The 20,837-nt window shown below is 39.5% G+C and overlaps 1 protein-coding gene across 1 annotated transcript; it reads right to left on the bottom strand.

Moving 5' to 3' along the window:
- Positions 1-8,532: 8,532 nt before the first annotated feature.
- Positions 8,533-19,145, bottom strand: LOC133142105 (sorting nexin-18-like). The gene is made up of 2 exons (XM_061263087.1): positions 17,373-19,145; positions 8,533-10,089 (listed from the first exon to the last, which is right to left on the bottom strand). The coding sequence occupies exons 1-2, from the start codon at positions 18,859-18,861 to the stop codon at positions 9,836-9,838; spliced, it is 1,743 nt and encodes a 580-aa protein (XP_061119071.1). The 5' UTR covers positions 18,862-19,145; the 3' UTR covers positions 8,533-9,835.
- Positions 19,146-20,837: the final 1,692 nt, after the last annotated feature.

The raw sequence follows: 20,837 nt of genomic DNA, 5'->3' as shown, positions 1-20,837 counted from the left end.
TTGTATTTAGTATTTGGCACCCACGTAGCATTGTTTAAAAATATAGCTACACTAAGTTACATGGCATGCAAAACATATGCCACCAAGTGTAAAAACGTAATCTATGATTATCTTCATTTGTCCAATTATTTTTGAGCCCCTAGAATAATTCCTACACCGTTTACCCAATTTAGATGTAAGTACCCTCAAATTAAAGCTGAAAGTCTACACTTTGAGCTCATATTCATTTTTTACTCCAATATTTCTCCAAAACTATTTAGCTCATTTAAAAAAAGCTGCATGAGCCTGTAATGAAATAAAGATGATGAGTCTGCATTAACAGACATATCACATATTGACGTTATTCCGAGTGATCTTCACTTTGTAACTGCCACGACAAAGTGTTTTTTTGTTTTATAACACAACATTGCACAGCCACAAAGGGGACTGGTCCAGCCCCTGTTCCATTCACTTTGGTATCATTGTTGCATTTCTTACTGCTTACTCAATCACAGTGCAACTGACACTCTTTAACTTTATGCAACACTTGAACATTTTGTTGTGTTTTGTGTTTTGTTCTGACTAAATGGGGTGCATGATGGTCTTGTGAGGGGTTGTTTAAGAATCTTAGGTGATTGTATTTTTACCAGCTTTGCATTTTCTTTCGGTGAGTTAACATTCAGCATTTACTCTGGCATAACAACCTAACAACAATAAAAATATAATTCCAATTGATAAACAGGAAGATATCACTAGGGTTCATTATACTATGCTTGGCAGAATAGAAATGAGAAAACGCTAATGCTTTCTCAGTTTTGATCTTTATTTTTTGTCAGAGCAATTACTATTTATTTCGTTCATCATAAATATGCAGAAATGCAGCTTTAATTTGTTGCTTGCCATACTGTGTGATGCAAATGAAGTCCGCTGAACACGACGTCCTGCAGAGAGTAAAGTGAGCCCGTGTTTGTGAAATGAGGCCTCTTGGAGCGCGGCCAGTGGGGGAAGCAGTCAGCGTTTCTCCGCGCACATGAATGAGGCCGGGTGCTGAGGGCTTCCTGTTCGAGGCTTATAAAAACAAGGATGTCGAGGAATGCTCTCAGCCCCCACACTCTGGACGCTCTGCCAGGTAAAGGAAAGATCATCCCTTTCTCCCAGACTACAGCTGAAATGAGCTGCTGCCAGCACACATGGCTCAGGCTTTTATTTCACACATTGTGCACAGTTCTCAATTGCAGTTTTAAATCAGAGTAAAAGTGACTTTTTTTCTTGATGAAGGCTCTATGATATTTTCAAAACACATTCGCTAAAATGATTACATGAAGAAAACTTCTCAATGGGCTTCATAAGAAATGTCAATCTGTAGATGGTCTATTTTCTGTCTATCAAATTAAGCATGTTAATGTCATGTTACATTTTGTGTTGTGAAATTGTAGACACTAATCATTCATCTAAATTTATAGTGGTAGTGTTTCACTCCGGGCTTATGCCACTGTGCAAGACTCAGTCACATTGAAATATAACACTTACTCTTCCATACTATCTCATGGAATGTAGGTGGGGATAATGTTATTCCAGGCTACATTATTAGATCACAAATTATGTTGACTTCAATATATAGTAATTTCATTTTATCGGATAAATCACACTGTACAATGGAGTATTGATCACACCAAATTGTTCAACTTTGACCCCATATAGATATAGACCTATACCTTCAGCGCACCGAACTGATCAATTATATGACCAGATGGCGGTCATAATTCGATAAATGTAAGTTAGCATAGGCAGGAAACAAAGACCATATGATTTACATCACCCTGTTACAGCACCATCATCACACAGTGAATGTACAAAAGATTCCGTCATTAAAGTATAATCTTTAAACAGGCAAAGAGCTAATGTATTCCCTGAGTTAAGAAGGAGTTCCCCAAGGTCTTCTCAACAATAAAAGATAGTGTCAATTATGGTTGTTTGAAGAAAGCTTTTATTTCTTTTTTACAGGGATTAGAACATAACAATACCTTCTATCCGCTTTGAAAACTTGTCTTTGAAGTGAAAAATCCTGTGTAGTGAACTGTAAAATAATAGCATCCATGAAGTCATATGGATGTAATCAGTTTAAATATGTAACTCCCTCTTGGAGAAAATGATTTATGCTGAAGAATAGTTGGGATGTATGTACATCAAAAACTGATATATTGTTTTGGCGTGAATAATCTGATCTTTGAAGGAATCTATAGGAAAGTGAAGCTACCATATATCATTGACTGCCTGGTAGACATTTTTAATAATTCATTTGAGTAGATAAAAGCAGAACCCACTCTAACATACTAAAGTATGCAGAGCTTCTCTGCAGGGTAGAGTATGGAAACTGGTGGCAAGTAAAGCAGTGTGGAAATAAGCAGTTATTTATAGAGAGTTAATTTGTAATAAACAGTTTGTTATTAACAGTGCTGCCTGTTCTGCATTAAGAAAGTACACCATCTTATAGGCTGTCCTTCAAACAATTTGATTGATCCTTCCCTTTCTAAAAGATTATGTTGAACCTGGAAATCCATATAGGCAAATCATGTCTGAAATGTATCTGAACGTCTAAACGGTAATTGAAAACTCACAGGTAATACAGGTCAATACGTGACAAAAATGTGGATTACAAAAAATGCAGTCCATTTTTGTTGGTTCAACCAGGTAAGCTATGAAACCATTTTGTTAACACATTTGTTTAGCGATAAAGTAAGACACTTGTACCTATGGTAAATAGGCCAGAGTGTGGAGTGAATTGTACTGTAAGGAGAGTCTGACATAAATAATGAACACAGTGAGGAGGTAATCTGAGCTGAGAAGGGCGGGGGAGGAGTCTGTTTTCTATGGAGAACCCCCAGGTCAGGGCCAAACAGAGATCAAAGGCTATCAGAGTCCTGTTCATTTGAAACAGATTTCTCAGGGCTCTAAGCCCAGGCAGACATTGTGGGGAGTTGAAAAACTGGATAACCACTAACATTTTTTTTTCAGGATAAACTGCAGAGATATTCTCGATTATAGTACTTCGAAATGTTTCATAAATATTTATGTTAACTGTGAAGAGTAGTTTAGGTGGTTCAAATGAAAATAATTCTCATACTTACATACATCAGTGCTATTTACGTAATGACACAACATACAATTTAAGTGCAATTTGAAACCTGTGTTTGGAGATCTTCGTATGAGAGAAAATGCCCAGCCTAGAGAGTGCAGCACATGTCTGAAGAGCTCATCTGAGTCAGGACTGCTGATCTGGCTTCAAATGATTTACCCATCAAAGCCATGCTGACATATGAATAAAATGTGCAAGTGACAATGGGGAAATGGATTTATGTGTTTGTGCGTGATGCCTGTTGTTTTCTACAGAATTTAGCCCAGTAATGTTCTCTGTATGTATTTTGTTTTTTTGTGTCTGCCTAAAGACAACATGTGCCGTTTGGCTTGGTGGATAATTCTGGAACCGCCATGTGGCTATGCACTGTCCATATCACATAAATAAATACATTTCTCTTTAAAGCTGTCATTGTTCCATCCATCCGAAAGTCATTTTGTCATTTTAAATAAATTGTCTTTATCAGCAGGGCTCTGGTACTGAATCCCTTCACTTATTTTTCCTGTTTAGCGAAGAGCCCTGTGACTAAATTATGTTTTGTGAGGTACAAAGCATGCACTGAACGATGAGATAACCGAGTGGTAACATATAGGTGGATTGTAACCACCTAAAGAATGAACTGGTTGAACATGGTGAAGTCTCTCATCCAGGTCAGTTGAGATGGTTTGATTTGAAGAAAACAGCTGGGAGGAAAGTTGGTTGGGGTTTGCTATTGAAGTGAAAGAGACTGAAAGACTTCTGTTAAAGTTTAACAGAGGTCAGAGGAGAGTAAGACATTCCAGTCTTCAGCCTCACTAAATCAAACATCTGAGTCACCCACTAACCAAGAGCAAGTCAACTTCATGTAGCAGTTTGTGTTCTGTGCCTGCAATTTTGTTTATCATTTGTTATGAGTGTGTGCCAATTTTTAAAAAAAATTCCCTGAAACTTGACACTTATGTTCACTCCTTTGAGTCATTTCTTTTTATGTTAAGAACCACATTCATGTTTGTTTTCAAAGGTTGAAGAGTTTTAGCTCCCAGCACAAAGTTGCAGCAGCTGATGTGATCGTGCTCGGCTGTAGGTGGTTTGACCACATTGTGTTCACAAATGAAATTCAGAAGAAAAATCCCTTACAGAACTTTACTGTAGTAATCATTGAGCCAATGTCTGTGAATCAAAACCATTGGTTTATTCTTTTAAATTTGAGCAATACATGCACTCACTGAGCAATTTATTAGGTATTTACTAGACTTATTTTTTTGACTTATTAAGTCTTCTGCTGCTGTAGCATATCCACTTAAGAGTTATGATGCCTTGTGTTTTCAGAGATGCTCTTCTGCATACCACGGTTGTAATGCGTGGCTATTCGAGTTACTGTCACCTTCCTGTCAGCTTTGACCAGTCTTTCTCCTCTGTCATTAACAACACGTTTTTGCATGCAGAACTGCTGCTCACTGGATGTTTTTTGGTTTTCACACCATTCTCTGCAAACTCTAGAGACTAGTGTGTATGAAAATCCCAGTAGGCCAGCTGTTTCTGAGATACTCAAACCACCCTGTCTGCCACCAACAATCATTCCACGGTCAAAGTCACCTAGCTCACATTTCTTCCCCATTCTAACATTTGGTCTGAAAAACAGCTGAACTTCTTGACCACGTCTGAATGCTTTTATGCATTTAGTTGCTGCCACATGATTGGCTGATTAAATATTTACATTAACAAGCTGGTGTACAGGTCTACCTAATAAAGTGCTCACCAAGTGAATAGTGATTACATAAATGGTGGTAGCCTTCCTGGAAGGTCATCAAGTATTCATAAAGACACATTGTGAGAACTACTGGCAGCAACAATCATAACCTCCTTAAAGCATGTCATGGTCAGAATGATTGAAAATGAGAAAAATCCAGACAATCTCTCCTCTAATAGTTGCCATTCATTTATTCATTTTCTCCTAAACCTTGGAAAATGCAAATATCTGATTTATTGTTAGATTATTGTTAGAATTCCTTATTATCCAATTCAATATTGGACACTGATTTTGCAGCCCTACTGCTGTAATAATCCTGGCAGAATTCTTTCAGACAATGAGCAGTACTTCACATTGAATGAACTCATCCTGGCCACACTCCCTGTTTCTAGCTGACATCAGCAGCTTTGCTGCATGAAAAAACATTTGGTACCCTGCTGTTGCAAATGACTTGGAAAGCATTCCATCTGATAATTCTCAGACACATTCTTACAGTCTCTTGCTAATGCCGCTCTGCTTAGTCTCAGCACAACCGTGTCATTGTAAATAATGTCAGATTAATTTATTAAGGACGTGCTGCCCTCATGTCATAAGATCACATAACCCCAGGCAGCTAAATAAATGTGCTGCTGAAACAACTTCCTTTCATTACCCTTCTATCTCCATGACGCAAATACACAATGTGAGATTTGAACAAACAGGACATATCAAACCTATGCTGAAATACCAAAATCCGTATAAACATTACCCCAACACTACTATGAAACCTCCATTTCCTAACAAATGTAATAAAAATTGCTGTGATTCCCTGTATGTTTTTTTTTTAAATTACTTAACATTTTGATTTGAGTACATTTATTTCACATGGTACACACGTGCTATTCTTTTCTTTGTTCACTTTGTTTCTTTAAAGACAAAAATAAATAAAAATAATGCCATGGAAATAGACTAAATCATAGGAGACTGTTTTGATTGAAGAACATTGTTTCCACTGGACAGAACTACGGTGTGGTGAGGGGGAGAATAAAAAAGTGACATTATTTACTTGCTAAGCAGATGCTTTTGTGTGGAGGAAGCATGAGGCTGGAGAGGAAATGGCAGAGAGCGAGGGAGAACACAAAGGTACTTGCCACAAGGGGGTTTATTTACACGAAGGACGAATAAAACCATATCCGAGGTTGGGTCAGGACAGACATTGCACACACAGACCCTATACAATTAATAGAAGCCATTTAGTTTTATTTGTGAGGAATAAAACAGGATGGATTAATGTCTATTTACAGTCTGTTAATGATATTTTTCCAGCAGTGATGGAGAGGCCATCTGAAACCGTGCGTTTCATTCCAGGCAAATGGCCCACGCTTTTATGAATTAATGTGAAAGACCTAAAATGCCCCACAGAAACATTGCACAGTCTTGCTGGTCATATGATCAAGATGTAATTTAGACCTATTCCCCCTCTGCTGAAACTGCAAGCTGCCATCTTACATTACATCTCAATGATTTACACAATGAAAAATAAGAGAAAACATATGTAAACATGTAAGCGCCCCTTCTTACAGACTGCATGCAGTGTTCCAGGCCTGGTCCAAACTCCATGTATCAGAAAGCCATGAGGCTAGAAGCACAGCCCTCTTCTCAAAGTCGGACTTAAATGGCATGACAGACAAAACATACTTACTATCATTCGTTCAAATGACCTTTTCATATCTTAATGTATACCGTGGCAGAAATGAGTGTGAAACAGTTCCATCCATCCATCCATTATCTTAACCCGCTTATCCTGAACAGGGTTGCAGGGGGGCTGGAGCCTATCCCAGCATACATTGGGCGAAAGGCAGGAATACACCCTGGACAGGTCGCCAGTCCATCACAGGGCAGTGTGAAACAGTTGCCCTCTTAAATTGAAATGTTTGTGTATTTGTTCTGTTCATACATTTTTCATGTGATTTTTAAAAGATCTTATCAACTTTTTGCTTAAAGACATCATCAACAGTCTAAGGCATTAAATGCCAGTTTGGATGTCTACTTAAAAGTGAAGTTCCACAGAGTAAAAAAAGCAAGCCTGCAGCCAATTCCCAATGGTTTGTGCAACAACAGTGTGGTCAGTTGTAACATGAGTTTTTAACATATAACGCCATCCATTGCCAGACACGCATGACCCTGGCTTTATGGGCCAAATGCCACATCCCCCTGCGAGCCAGGCCATCATCAGAATCATCAGAATTCGCTATGAGCTGCTTTCAGACACAGAACACGCAACATCGCCATCTTAACTTCTGACATCGCTTATGGCTTCTCTTGTCCCTCATCATCTTGTTGTGTTCATAAAATTCACACAGGATATGCCAATAATTGTTGTCTGAACAAGTGGCTGATAAATACTAGAGGGCTAGTGGATTGAAGTAGCAAAGTCAAGAGCATATGCAGTATGATTTTGTTAAATTTGCCTTACTGTCCCATGAGCAAATGTTAACTGTTAAGTGGTTCATTTATTTATTTCGCACTCGGAGAACAACATAACTGGATAGATGTCTAATAGATGCCTGTCTTTTACCGGTGGACATGCTAAATAGTCTCTGTTGCATGAGCTAATTCATGTTAGAGCTAAAAGACTTCGACTGGAAAAATTCCGCAGTGATCAACAGCTGTAAAAAAATAAAAAAATAAAAGAAAAGCCGCAAACAAGACCAGGTACACTTATTTATAACATTTAACAACATATTTGTCCACCCTCCGTGTCTGCTTCCTCAAACTGCACAGAGTGGTCACAAAACACTGGTGCACAGTTTGTCTGCTGTAACTGCCATCATGCCAACATACAGCACTCTTCAGAGGACCATGGACAGACTGGACATACGGTCAGACACAGTCGAGTTAAGTGCAGCACACTGTGTTTATGTATTCCATGAAATGCTCAGTAAGATTCATCAGACCCCCTGAAACTAGAGGGTAGAACATTCTAAGAATATTAAAGTTAGAGAAATCATGAAATAAAACAAGATATAGTGCAATGAAAAATAGCCTAATAAAAAAAACCTTTATGTTCCTGTTTTATAACCATTTTCTGCATAAATTGTATGATATAGATTTATTTCTAGTCTATTCGAATGATAAAAGCCTGGATTTTAAACAAGAGGAATACATCTATGAAAGGTGAGACATTGTCTACATACAGCTTTGATCCAATAAACCAGTTGTTCTCAAACCTGCGTTCCCGTTTATGCTGGTTTTTTTTGTTACAGCCAATCTCTTGCACAGTTATGGCTGTCATTCATAATTTATTTCCTTAAATTTAACACATTGCAGGTTTGGCTAGACGTCGTTTAAAGTACCAAACTATTCATCTGATTCACTTCACTCTATCATTTGATCAATTAAAAAATGTTTTACTGCATTGTATGCAATCACTTGCAATATACCACAATGTGAATTTGATACTTCTATTCCTCATGGCGTGCATAGCTATTTCTGACATAAAATGGTTTAAGAGTGCAAATAATCCCTCAAAACAGAAAGTGTGCAATTCAAAGCAATGAACAGTTTATTAAGATGCTGGGATAGGAATCGTTGTTGGAATGAAAGCCAGCAGGAGTCCCCAGGACAGAGTTTGAGAACCACTGCAATAAGATGCTTGAAAATAAGGTGGCAAAATATTGCGGCAATAAAAATAAAATGCTATGAGAAATCTTTGAACAAGATGAGTTTATTTTGCTTAGTTTTGTTTTTCCAGCTTCTACACTAAAACAAATTTCACATCTCCAGCACTATGAATTATAATAAAACATAAAACAATAGTGGCGAGCTGCGAAGTCAAATATTGTAATTATTGTTTGAAAAAGAAAATACAAGATATCCCTGACTGGAATGGCCATGCACCTGGCTTCAGACGCCTATAGTCTGAGGAAGTGAAACCATGGCAGTGTTCCCTCGAGATAAACACATTAGCCTGTGTTTGAGCTCTTGCACTGAGGGTATGAAGAGTTTGCTCTGCTGATGGGAAGGGGAACATAACCCACCTCAGTCTTGGTATCCCTTCTTTTGTTATGTTCCTTTCTTGGATCACAGACAGATTTCGCAAACTTAACCGTTGGAATTCCACGGGACGAACACACAATACTGTGGAGCACTTGTGTTTATGCTGCAATTCCCCCCCTCTTGCTAGATGTGCCTCGCCGAGAGGGGGGAAGCTTACAAACACTGTGGACAGTGTAAGTCAACAGTGAATGGGTTCCTTCCAGAGTGCTCTGTATAGCCAGGGAATTGCCCTCATTCAACTCTGATGCAATATAACAAGATGGAAATGTATAATGGAGTCACTAAAACAAAAGTCAAAATATATATATATTTGAGAAGTTATAAAAGATACCTTAAATATATGGTTACAAGGCACAGGGTGATATTAGCTGGTCTGCTTGGAACGTGAAATATTTCCTTTTCAAATTCAGAGGGCATTTGGAGGGACTATCCAAGGCAGAGGTGGAAGGCCAATCAACGGTGATGAAGATTAAAAAGTGTCTTTCTAGTAATCGGAGCATCCATTTGGAGGCTGGAGAAACGCATAATTCCAAACATTTTTCTTTAAAATCACTGTGATAAAGCTAATAACAAAAGCTACATTTGTAGAGTAAGCAAAGCTATAATTTGCTTTCATGGTACATGCTATTTACTTCCAATATATGTTGAGCACAAATGCCAACCACATATTCAGCTATAACCATTGCTAGGTTGAAAGCCTTTATTGGCTATGTTGTTGCAGTTACCTTAAAACATATAATACTTAAAAATCTCATTTTGATGATTGAATTCTCCACCTTCGGGAAATGGTGTCCAGGAAGAAACTGGTAAGTATTGGTATAAAAGTGTAGGTGGATGAGAGGACACACTATGTCTCCCCTGTATTGCTAAAGCAGTGCTTGCTAATCCCCTCTGTCTATGTGAAGATTGAAAGGCATTGCATCGGGGACGAGGTTGAGGCACCAGGCCTCGTCTTAGGCATTGTCGTACTTCTGCAAGGCCTCCTCCAGCTTGCCGGTGATCTTCTGGAAGAATCCGATCTGCTCCTGCAGGTAGTGCTGCATCTGTGCCTTGAAGTCTCGCACACGGGTCTGGTGGAAGTGCTGGATCTCGGCCAGCGTGGCGAAGGATATGATGTTGCAGCGCTCGTTAATGCCCTCCGCCTGAGGGCCGTCCATCTTGCCCTCCTCCACGTGTTTCTGGCTCTCCTTCACTTTAGTCAGTGCCCCTGTGGGCCAAGAGAGGACCACAAGTCAGCCAAACTCAAACAAGAGTGATCCAAATCAGAACAATAGATACATGCGGTTCAGGTCTGCTGTGGGGCAGAAAAACTCATTTTGTTTGCCATCAGCATCAGTTCTTACTACTTCCACACACAAACCCTTCAAACCTCACCTGTAACATATTACAGACAAAAACATTTTGAGGAGATGGACTGCATAGAGTAGACTTTAGGGGTGCAAAGTGTACTCATGCCTATGAATGAACAATGTGAAAAATGCTCACCTGCTGCTCATAAGTTCATAAGTCAGTTGACCTGAGGTCAACACAATATTTAGTGGTAACGTGAATATGCAATGCATGCCTAGCTTAAATACCATCCATATGAATTAGAGAACACAATGAAAATTGAGAGAAGGGCTGAAAATGCCTGCTAAGAAGATATTGTTGGATATTTAAACCTAGCATGTAAAACATTTTACAATGAATAATTTGATAATGACTGATATATTGTTGTTTTCATAGAATGCAGCCACTTGAATTGTCCATGTAAGCAAATAAACTTGTTGCGATTAAAAAATATGTACTGAAACAACATAACATTGTTATAGAAACGTTCTTTCAAGGAAATGCACTGAATGTGTAAAAAATGTTCAACAACTGTATCCTTCATCAGTTCTGAATAGGAAATGTAAGAATAGAGAACTGATTTTCAGTAAGTAAAATATGTGTTTGTGGCTCCCAGACCAGAGTAGTGGCAAATCACATTGCCCATTTCATTGTTTTAAGGGTCATGTACACTCATTTGTGTACACATGCTTGGTTATATTCTCATAATTGCAAATTATAATCTCAAAATAATCTTCCAAAACAGCACAGGCCTCCTGCTGTTTTTTAACACAGCAATTTTCCACATGGTCCATGTCACTCAGATTTTGATATGATAACATGTTGGGAAACAAGCTGCCATCCTTCTGAGTTGGTTTCATGTTTTTTAAAACATGAACATTTTAAAACAATATTTTAAGCAGGTCTGTGTTTTGACCAATGGCTGATGTAGATGCCATTGGTGTTCCAATGGATATGAACTGGGGTGTGGTTGGGTTACTCCACCAAATTCTCTTGCCAATTATGAAAATTTAGGGGAGAAAAGTTCCATTAATCCTCATCAACTTTGAAATCTTGGATGGGGGAAAAATAGGCTAATTACCCACAAAGTGAATGTCTCTAGTCGTAAATCTAAAAAAAGAAGATGACTAAATTCAGTGGGGGATGGTACAAGGAAACGCTGATGGTTGTAGGCATTTCCAAACACCACGCCCTGAAAATGATTCACTTTGGGTTTACATGCTGGAGCAGTCCCGAGGGACACACCTCCATCACTCAGGCCAAACATACCCCACTGACCGCTCTGCTCCAGAAGAGCATTTTCCATTACGTAATGTGGATTACACAGCAGCACTCCAATGCAACCCTTTGACCTGTTTAACACACCGCAATCTCAGAATGCAGTCAGATTAGTGGCTTCCAATGTACAGTACTGTGCACAAGTCTTAGGCACCCTAGACTTTATTATATATATGTTTATTTTTGTGTGTGTTAGTATAAAAGAACACATTCGAGATTTCCAAATATTAATTTTCCAATTTCTCAATTTTTGTATTTAATTTTAAAAAGTAACATATTACTGTAAGCAATTGACTATTTTTTACATAAAAACTTGATCAAGGCTGTCAGAGATCAGAAGCAAGGAGCCAACCAAAGTCTGTGGCAGGTTCTCCAACATGCTTGGAACAACCTCCCTGCTGATTGTCTTATAGAACTGCAGGACAGCGTTAGCTATCTCAGAGAAGTGACACCAAAGGGTGGTCACAAAAAATATGGATTTGATTCAGTTTTTAACTATTCTGCCAAATTACTAAAATGTAGTGTAAAATGTATAGTACGTTTATTTAGGACCTTTCATTGAATTATTTTTGAAAGAATCTTATCTGAACAGAATGCACAGGTGCCTAAGACTTTTGCACAGTACTGTACAGTGCAGTGAAAAAAGTACTTTTCCTCCATTTTATATGTGACTCACTGAATGGTTTCAGATCTTTTGACAAAATGTAGGGAAAACTGAGTAAACTATTTAAATTATTATTTCATTTATTTAATGAAACAAAATAAACCCCCACATCACCAATAAAAAAGTAACTGCCCCCTTAGATAAGTGATAAATACATCTGACTAAAATAAATACAAGCTGACTAAACAGCACCTGGCTTGATTGCAGCCAACCCTGTTGAATCTAAACTTCACTCTTATTGAAGATTACCATCAGAGTGAGGTAGTCACCATCTGACATCTGCAAGCACAGCATGACCGATCAAAGGAAAATTCCATTATAGATGAGAAATAAAGTTGAACTGCCTTTTTAAGATGCTGGGACTCCACTGAACCACAGACTTGGAACAGTGGTGAATGTTTGACCAGCCTGCCAAGGATGTTACAGATCCCAGAAGAACATCCAAAGACCTGCAGGCCTTTCTAGCCTCAGTTAAGGTCAGTGTTCTGTACTGTACTGCACAGAAAGAAAGAGATTGTGCAAAAAATGGCATTCATGGCAGAGTAGCAAGGCGGAAAAGCACTGCTAACCAAGAGAAAAATCAACAGTCATCTCATGTTTGCAAAAAAGCACCTGGATGAACCCCTTTTGAGATAATGTCCTATGGACAGATGAAACTTTTTGGATGAAACAGGTTCCATTATGTCTGGCCCAAAGTAAAAATAGGATTTGACAGTGTTACCATAACAGGAAGAAGGATAGGTAAATGGATGATTAACTCAGGTCCTATCTGCCAAACCAATACTAAGTAAATCTGGCTAGTCTTCTAAGGTTTATCGTTCACAAAGTGGCATGCAGCCTACCACTAATGGAGATTAAATCTCCACCCATGATGGCCTTAAAAAATAATAAAAGAAAAACAGCAAATAGTGTCCTGATGGAAGGATGCAATCCAGCTGGAAACACTCATAATTATTGGACAATAATTGGAGTCACAGCACGGCAGTAGGGGCAAAAAATGTCAAAGCCAGTGGGTGGAAAAGGGTCAATTTCAAGTAGTACACTGGGACAAACAAAACGGGTCAAATACAAAAGTCAATGAAGTATTCACTAATCCACAAGCAAACGTTTGCAGCGCTAGTTGACCTAGATCAATGCAAATGACATTATATGCATCTCTTTATTTTGAAATAGAGGAAACAATAGCAAACCGAACAAAAGTTTACGATAGAGGTCATAACAACAGTACGAACATAGCAAGTCAAACGTGGTGGTGGTAGTACGATGGTGTGGGGATGTTTTACTGCCTCGAGGACAAATTGCCGTTACTGAAGGAATCATGAATTCACTGTACCAGAAAAGGTGGAGAGAGAATGTCCGGTCATCTGTCTGAGCTGAAGCATAATTGGGTTGTGCAGAAAGACAGTCAGTCATCCATTATACATTACATTATTGGCATTTGGTAGACGCTCTTATCCAGAACGATGTACAGTTGATTAGACAAGCTGGAGACAATCCTCCCCTGGAGCAATGCAGGGTTAAGGGCCTTGCTCAAGGGCCCAACGGCTGTGCGGATCTTATTGTGGCTACACCGGAATTAAAACCACCGACCTTGCGTGTCCCAGTCATTTACCTTAACCACTACGCTACAGGCCGCCCACATCCAAAACACAGAAGCAAGTCCACTTGAACCCAACAGAGATGCTATGGGAGAACCTGAAATTAGCAGCACATGCTCAAACACCAACCAATTTGTCTGAAAGAAAGTGGTTCTGCAGAGAAGAGTGGGCTAAAATTTCTCCACGACAATGTGAAAGACTGATCTGAAATGATTGGAAGCTGAACTTGAGCAAATTAAGTGCTTCTTTACACTGAAAAATCTTCTGCAGACAGCAGTTACTGACACATCCTCTCTTGCCTCCTGAAGAGAAGAGAGAGTTTCTGAAGCGTTTGAGGGTTTTTATTCATTCTGGTGAGAATTCTTCAGTCACAGATCTGTAGAGGTCTTCCTTTGCCTAACAGGCACTTTGCGATTACTGAACTTTCTCTTCTTACTGATGTTCCAAGCAGTTGGTTTTGATAAGCCTATATGTCTTGGAATGTTTTTTCTTACATCTCAGTTTCATTATGGTTTCCCTGACTTTCATCAGTACAACTCTGGTCCTCATGCTGACAAACACCAATAACAGTGAGTAATATGATTAGGTTGCAGTTAGCAGAAAGCGAGATTGACTCCGTTTAAGATGTGAAATACGTGGCAGACTGAAGAATGCAAAAATACTGCTGCTTCAAATCACATTCAGCTGTGATATGCCCCCATGTGAGGCACAAAAGCTTATAGTAAGCACACATAAAAAAAAGTTTAGAAAGAAAACAAGGGGTCTTGAATTTCATGAATTGTCTCCAAGGCAGAAACTATACCGCAGTGCTCACTCAGCACTCATTGCATTATTTAACACTGAACTGTACAGTGACAGTTATGCAACCCCTTTTGGAGCCTCAATCCTCATTCATGTCAGAAATTCAGTGGCACTCAAACCAGATTTGCTCTCTGGACCTCTATACCAGGTCATAAAAAAGGTAAACACATATATATTTTAATGCCATTTTATAAACATACAACGTCAGGCCACAAGTTCTCCTTGACAACAAATGATTCCTCTGTTGCTAGGCTGGGGCCAGTACCAGTCATGTGGACTAATGGTACACTCATGCTGTGCTTGGAGACTGTCACATACAATATTGCTCCAGGCTTGTAAAGAACATTCAAGCAGACAATGTTTTAGAGAACATGTGTATCACTCCCTCCTACAGTCAAGAACCAGCAGAACTTCTAAAATACAACTTCAGTATCAATGTGTGTATGTGCATCATAATTGGTGTAATCATGATACATCTGGTGAATGACAAATGCTGCCATGTCAATGTGTCATAAGTTGTTCTGTAGCTCCCGTCATGATATTGTTAAAACAGTTGGGACTCAAATAGCGCAGTTAGTGTAGCTACTTATGGCAAGCAACATAAGCGGTTAGCAACATGTTATGGCTTCTACAACTTTATGGATCATAATATTGTTACACTGTTTATCATTAGGCTAACTGTCACTTGGAATAACTTGTTATAACAAGCGTTATAAGACATTGGCTTCAGGTAAATCAACTGCATCTATTTATAGCTTTACAATTGATGCCTCTCATTCACACACCCTCACTTGCTCTGGGACACTTCGCCTCACCCGTGGCAGGGGATTGAACAGGCAACTGCCAGACGACTGCTCTCACTTCCTGAGCTAATGTTGCCCCACTAATGTCATAAGATTTTGGCTTCAGGTAGCACAAGTAGGCTACCTAAATTTGGCATGTGACATAACATTGGTTATAACATTTACCAAAAAACTGTGTTACGCCATTTGACATGAACTGACATCAGCTGTTTAGTCATGTGTATGACAGTGTGGTCAGCCTTATGTCAAAGGGTTCCATTAAAGTGTTACCAATTTTTGCATACGGCTGCATGCATTTCCATTCTTGTATTATGACTAAATACAGTCAATTGGTACGACATTGACAGCAACAATGATTGACAAGAGATTACCTAGAAATATCAATAAGATTATGCATATCATAAACAGGCTCACTCATCTCCAGATGTGTCCCCTAATTTAGTTCTTCTTAGGAAGTGGTGGGTGGTTGTAAAGTGTACAGCCATACACTAGGATCTGCTTATAAAGGCTGGCATGTCACACGATAGGCTATTTTTTGTGAAAATGACTCGATTCAAACTAGAGATTTGAAAAAGTTAGAAAATACATGGGCTGCTAGCTCTGGGGGTAAACAGCTTTCAGAAAATAGAGAATTTAACACATAAACTGTATTGTGGTTAGAAGGTCCATCTAATGTACTTATTCTCAGGATGTGACTCACCCCGCTGTCTATAATTATGGCAGAAGTGATTGTGGCTGCAAGTTTCACTTGATTCACATAATTGGCCAACTGGAACTGAGGGATTGAGAGTTTTAGTTAGTCGGACATGTGCCCCAGCTACTCTAATACTAAACTACGCAGGACCCCGACCTTACACACTAAACTCTCCAATCAGTGAGATAAATTAATCAAATGGCTGTACTCTTATCATGACAAAAACAAATTACAAAAAAGTGCTAAACGGATGGATACTCTACATGGAACTTAGACTAACTTAAAAGAAAGCGGTACATGTCCAGTAATTTCATAGCATTTAGGATTAGCGTGTACACTTGTATACACTGCACTCATGTGGAAGGACTCACAAGCCTTTAATGGTGTGGACACTGTTCTTAATGGCAGAGCCTACTCCCTATTCAACAATTGCTCTGATGTAGCCCACTTAAAAGTAACATTATTGATCAAGACATGTTACACACATGCACTTTTCCAGTTTCAGAAGGTTTGTGCATCAAAGGAAATATTCACCACTGGAATGCAAATTCCATACAACTGCCACTACAAAAGCTGCATCAGAGTAGCAGTTTGTTACTATATGCATACATCATTATGTGCATCTCTTTATGCTATATGCTATATGAATAAACACTCAATTTGACATCTTATTTTCAACAACAATATCATTCCCTACAATGTTTACTGCTGGTTCAACACACTGCTGAGAAGGCCACTTTGATGTGTGGTGCACTCCTGCACAATCATGTTGTAGAGGGAGCATTTACTTCCACATTTTGCATGATGTCCAGTTGCATGAATTGTCAACAGATAGCATCTGCAAATACAAAATTGTAATAAAACTACATGCAATTTTGAGTCATTTATCAAAAGGATGTATGTTGAGGTGATTGTCATGCCTTGCGGCTCTGCTGTTATTTATATATGGCAGGTAACACACATACTGCCTCCCACCCCTGACCACACACAGTTTGCAGATAACATGCACACACACTTTGCAGGTAACATGCACACACACTTTGCAGGTAACATGCACACAATACAACACATGCACACAGTCAAACACTTTGCAAGTAACACCTTTACGCATGCACAGAGACACACATTTGCAGGTAACATACAAGTGCACAGACACAAACACATCATACAATTACGCTTCTGGTAGTTTTCCGTAGCCTTGTCTAGGCTGAAATAATTATCTGCAGCAGGCGTCACTTATTTAGAAAAAAATTGTGGTCATATTTTTGCCAAGCAAAAACACTAGCGGTCTTCAATAAAGGAAGTGAGGATAATGCAATTTACCTTTCTGAACATGGATGATATCTGGATAGTTAGCCAGGTGGCCCTGGTAAATAGCCAAAAGGTCCATTATAGGGTAAAGATCCTGCCTGGGTTGATCAGCGAAATAGTCTCCAATTGCATCATAAGCTTCCCCTGTGTATGCGATCGCATGGTTTAAACCTGCAGAGTAAGCTTGTTGGTCCAGCTCAAACACTTGGCTTAGGACTCTAAAAGACTGTCCAACTTTCTGGTACTCCTTCTTAAATCCCGTTATCTGCTTTCTGGCAAATTCGTTTACTGTTGCGTTGACGTGCAGCGCGCTGTCGTCCATCTTTTTTGTAAAAGCTTTGAAAGCATCAATTTTGCTCTCAACGTCTTGTAAGTCTAGTGGGGCTGCCGGAGTGCTGATGGTAAGGAAAAAATTTGCACCCACCATGTCATCCTTCTCTGCCTTTCTTTTTCCCTGTTTCCAGGCCTTTTCATCAGTACTACTGCAAACGAGGAAGTGCTGAAAAACATCACATCGAGCCAAGACTGGATGGCTAGTCATATGATTCATCCACCATATCAGGCCTTTCCTTCTTTTGGAAATGAAATCTTCCTCAAACCTGCCAGTGGCTTGCTTTTCAGGTAAGTGTGGAACCGAAATAACGGGGAACTTCTCCACTAACCTGGCATACAGCCAATCAAAATGTTTATATCTTCGATTGACCTGGCTCTGCGTGTGAGAAGGCGTCAATTTGTAAGACATGTAACTTTTCATGCCTTTGAATTTAGTTTGTTTGGTGGGGTCATCGATGTAGCAGGAAAAGGGATAGGGGTTCTCCTGCCACTCTGGACCATATTGACCCATCACAACGCAGATCTTGTCTCCATCTTTCACAAAGCCAGAGGCTTCCCCCAGCACAAAAGCCTCGCCACCGGATTTTACAAAGGTTGAAAACCTATTAAGGTTTCTACTGACAGTGGCCGAACTCTTAGCTTGTTGCGCGGCCCCTCCTCGAGGCATTGAAGTGGATACTCTGTAGGTAGAAGGTCCATTGCCATAATCCTGATAACTCCCTCCAACAACACCGGGTTCGTCCGCAACAGTTGAACTGTCATCCCAGTCGTCGTCCCAATCGTCGTCACTCCCTTGGCTCACTTGATAATTTAGCTGCTGTTGAGCAGTAACGGGGAAAGTCGGAAAATTTGAAGTAGGCGCTTTTGTTACATTATCCTGAGTCGTGTATGGGGCGTCATAGCCACCTGATGGGACGTTGGCATACCTGGAATTTTGGGATCCATCCCCATATGTGCTGTTGTTATTATACGAAGAGACGGTGTCATTCTTGAGAATTTCCACGTAGGAGGCAGGGAAGAGCCCCCGTTCCCCTCTACTGTTCGCCCCCTCCAACCATCCGTCAACGTCTTGTTCGCAATAAAGGGTCACAATTTCGTTTTCCTTCACTGATATTTCCCCAGGATTTTCTGAATTAAAGTCATACAAAGCCCTCGCCCTTAGCGCCATAATTCGGGACAAGAGCGGTTTCTCAAATTGAATACAGTGACTAGCTAGCGCTCGAACTGAACTCACACAACTAGCTAGCTAATTACTTTGTACAGTGGCTCCTCTGGTTATTTTCTCATCGTCCGTGAGTATCCGAAGGCATATCACCATGCATTGGGTCTCAATACCGCGTTTAAAGCATCTCGTCCTCGTGTTAATATCTGTAAAAGTCGGATCAATTTCAACCCGTTTAATCTGAAGTTAGGATACAGCCCTTGCAATCCCCCTTTTCGCGCAGCAGCAGAGTCGCTCTTCTAATACTGCACCAGCATTTGCCACAAGCAATCAGCCTGAAATAATCGAAGGAGGAGCCACGCTGAACGGTCAAACAGACACCACCAATCGACCACAGTTTTAGGATGGGTCCTAAATTATCCTAATTGTGGATTACGGAGGTGGATTGGGACGTTTAAATTGAATTAGGCCTTGGCTATAGTAACAATGTAGCTCGCCTTCGAAATACACCAGGAATTCCAAAGTCATCCTTTAAAGCTGGAGTGGTCCACCTTGGTCCTGGGAGCTGCATGCTATGCTATTTTTTTGTTTTCACCTCAATACAATAACCACTAAGACCCATGAAACTAGATGATGCGAGTTAACTGTGTAATGGACTGCTTTAATTGATGACAACAAACAAACAAACAAACAAACAAACAAAACCCCAGAAGATCCATTTCATGCTCACACTTGGGCTGGCCACCCCTGCTATACAATAAACGGACAGATATAAATAACAGAGCACTGTGCACTTTGTATGATGGTTTCCAACCACAATCAGATCATTTTAACAAACTGTACAGTTTTGTTAATGAGGTGTTTTTCATGTTCATAGGGTTTATCTACCCTCTCAAAACTCATTGTCAGAATTAGCAAGGAGTGCAATGAAGAATAAAAGTCCCAAATTCACATTTTACTTAATGTGCTATATATTACAATGACATAAAAAGAGGTAACAAAAAACTCTGGGTTGCTGAACACATGTTGAACACATGTTTAATATTTTCCTTCCCTTAAACTTATGAACACAATACAGGTTTGGGTTGTTACCAATGGTTTTGTATGAATTCTATTTACCAAATGGCTACACTTAGGAACCTATTGATCCACCTAAATCTATAATTTGATCAATTAAGGCCCGTTTATCAAAATAATGACCATGAATCGCAGTCTATGCTATAAATAGACAAAGAGTGCCATCTTGTGGTTGTGTTCTAGAGCAGAGGCAGACTTGATTTAATGTGTAAGTACTTTTGTGATACAGGCCCCCGGTTCTGGTTTTTGTTGTTGCTCTGCATTCAATCGATCAATTAAATCAGTTGATTAACTCACCTAATTTGTTTTAATAACTGTCACCCCTATTAGCCATATGCACCATGTTTACATCACTGAATGTGGTTAAAAATGACAGACCATGTAAATGATTGGGCTAATTAAATAATTAAGAGCAGAAATTGGTCTGAAATGCAGAAATGGATAATGGCCTCCCAGGCCCATCCCTGATTTAGGTGAAAGCAAATCACGTAGCTCCCAGATCAAGGGATATTCCATGAAGGATTACTGAGTTAGCTGTAAACACTGGTCTGAGTAAAACCCAGAACAGCTCTTTTTACTTCAATCCATGTTCAATCAATCCAGATTTGGGAGGGTTCAGGGTTTCATTCAGTGCAAGTTATCCAGCTAACTCACTAATCCTGCTTCTTGAAATACGCCCCAGGCTTGGTCACTCCTGTTCTGGTTTCATGAGGCATTGCATTCTATACTATATATACCTACTACCCATTTGAACTCATAATGTTGAACTATGTCACATTTACACTTTGAAACATTACTGTGGTAGGCTATAACTTCATAAAATTATTATAAAACTCACGCAGTCAAACATTCTGAGCCAAGTATAGGCTATAAGTTGTTCATAATCACCGTGTATATTTCATATT

This window comes from Conger conger, chromosome 12, assembly GCF_963514075.1.
Source record: "Conger conger chromosome 12, fConCon1.1, whole genome shotgun sequence".
NCBI classification, from domain to species: Eukaryota; Metazoa; Chordata; class Actinopteri; order Anguilliformes; family Congridae; genus Conger; species Conger conger.
Note: the sequence above shows the minus strand (reverse complement) of the source record. Positions and strands in the feature narration are given on the sequence as shown.

Bases quoted from the DNA above. Each gene is read 5' to 3' on its own strand.
- LOC133142105 (XM_061263087.1), bottom strand. From the start codon at position 18,861: ATGGCGCTAAGGGCGAGGGCTTTGTATGACTTTAATTCAGAAAATCCT. The intron at 10,090-17,372 runs GTAAATTGCATT...CTTGGCCCACAG, and splicing joins TATCATCCATGTTCAGAAAG to GGGCACTGACTAAAGTGAAG.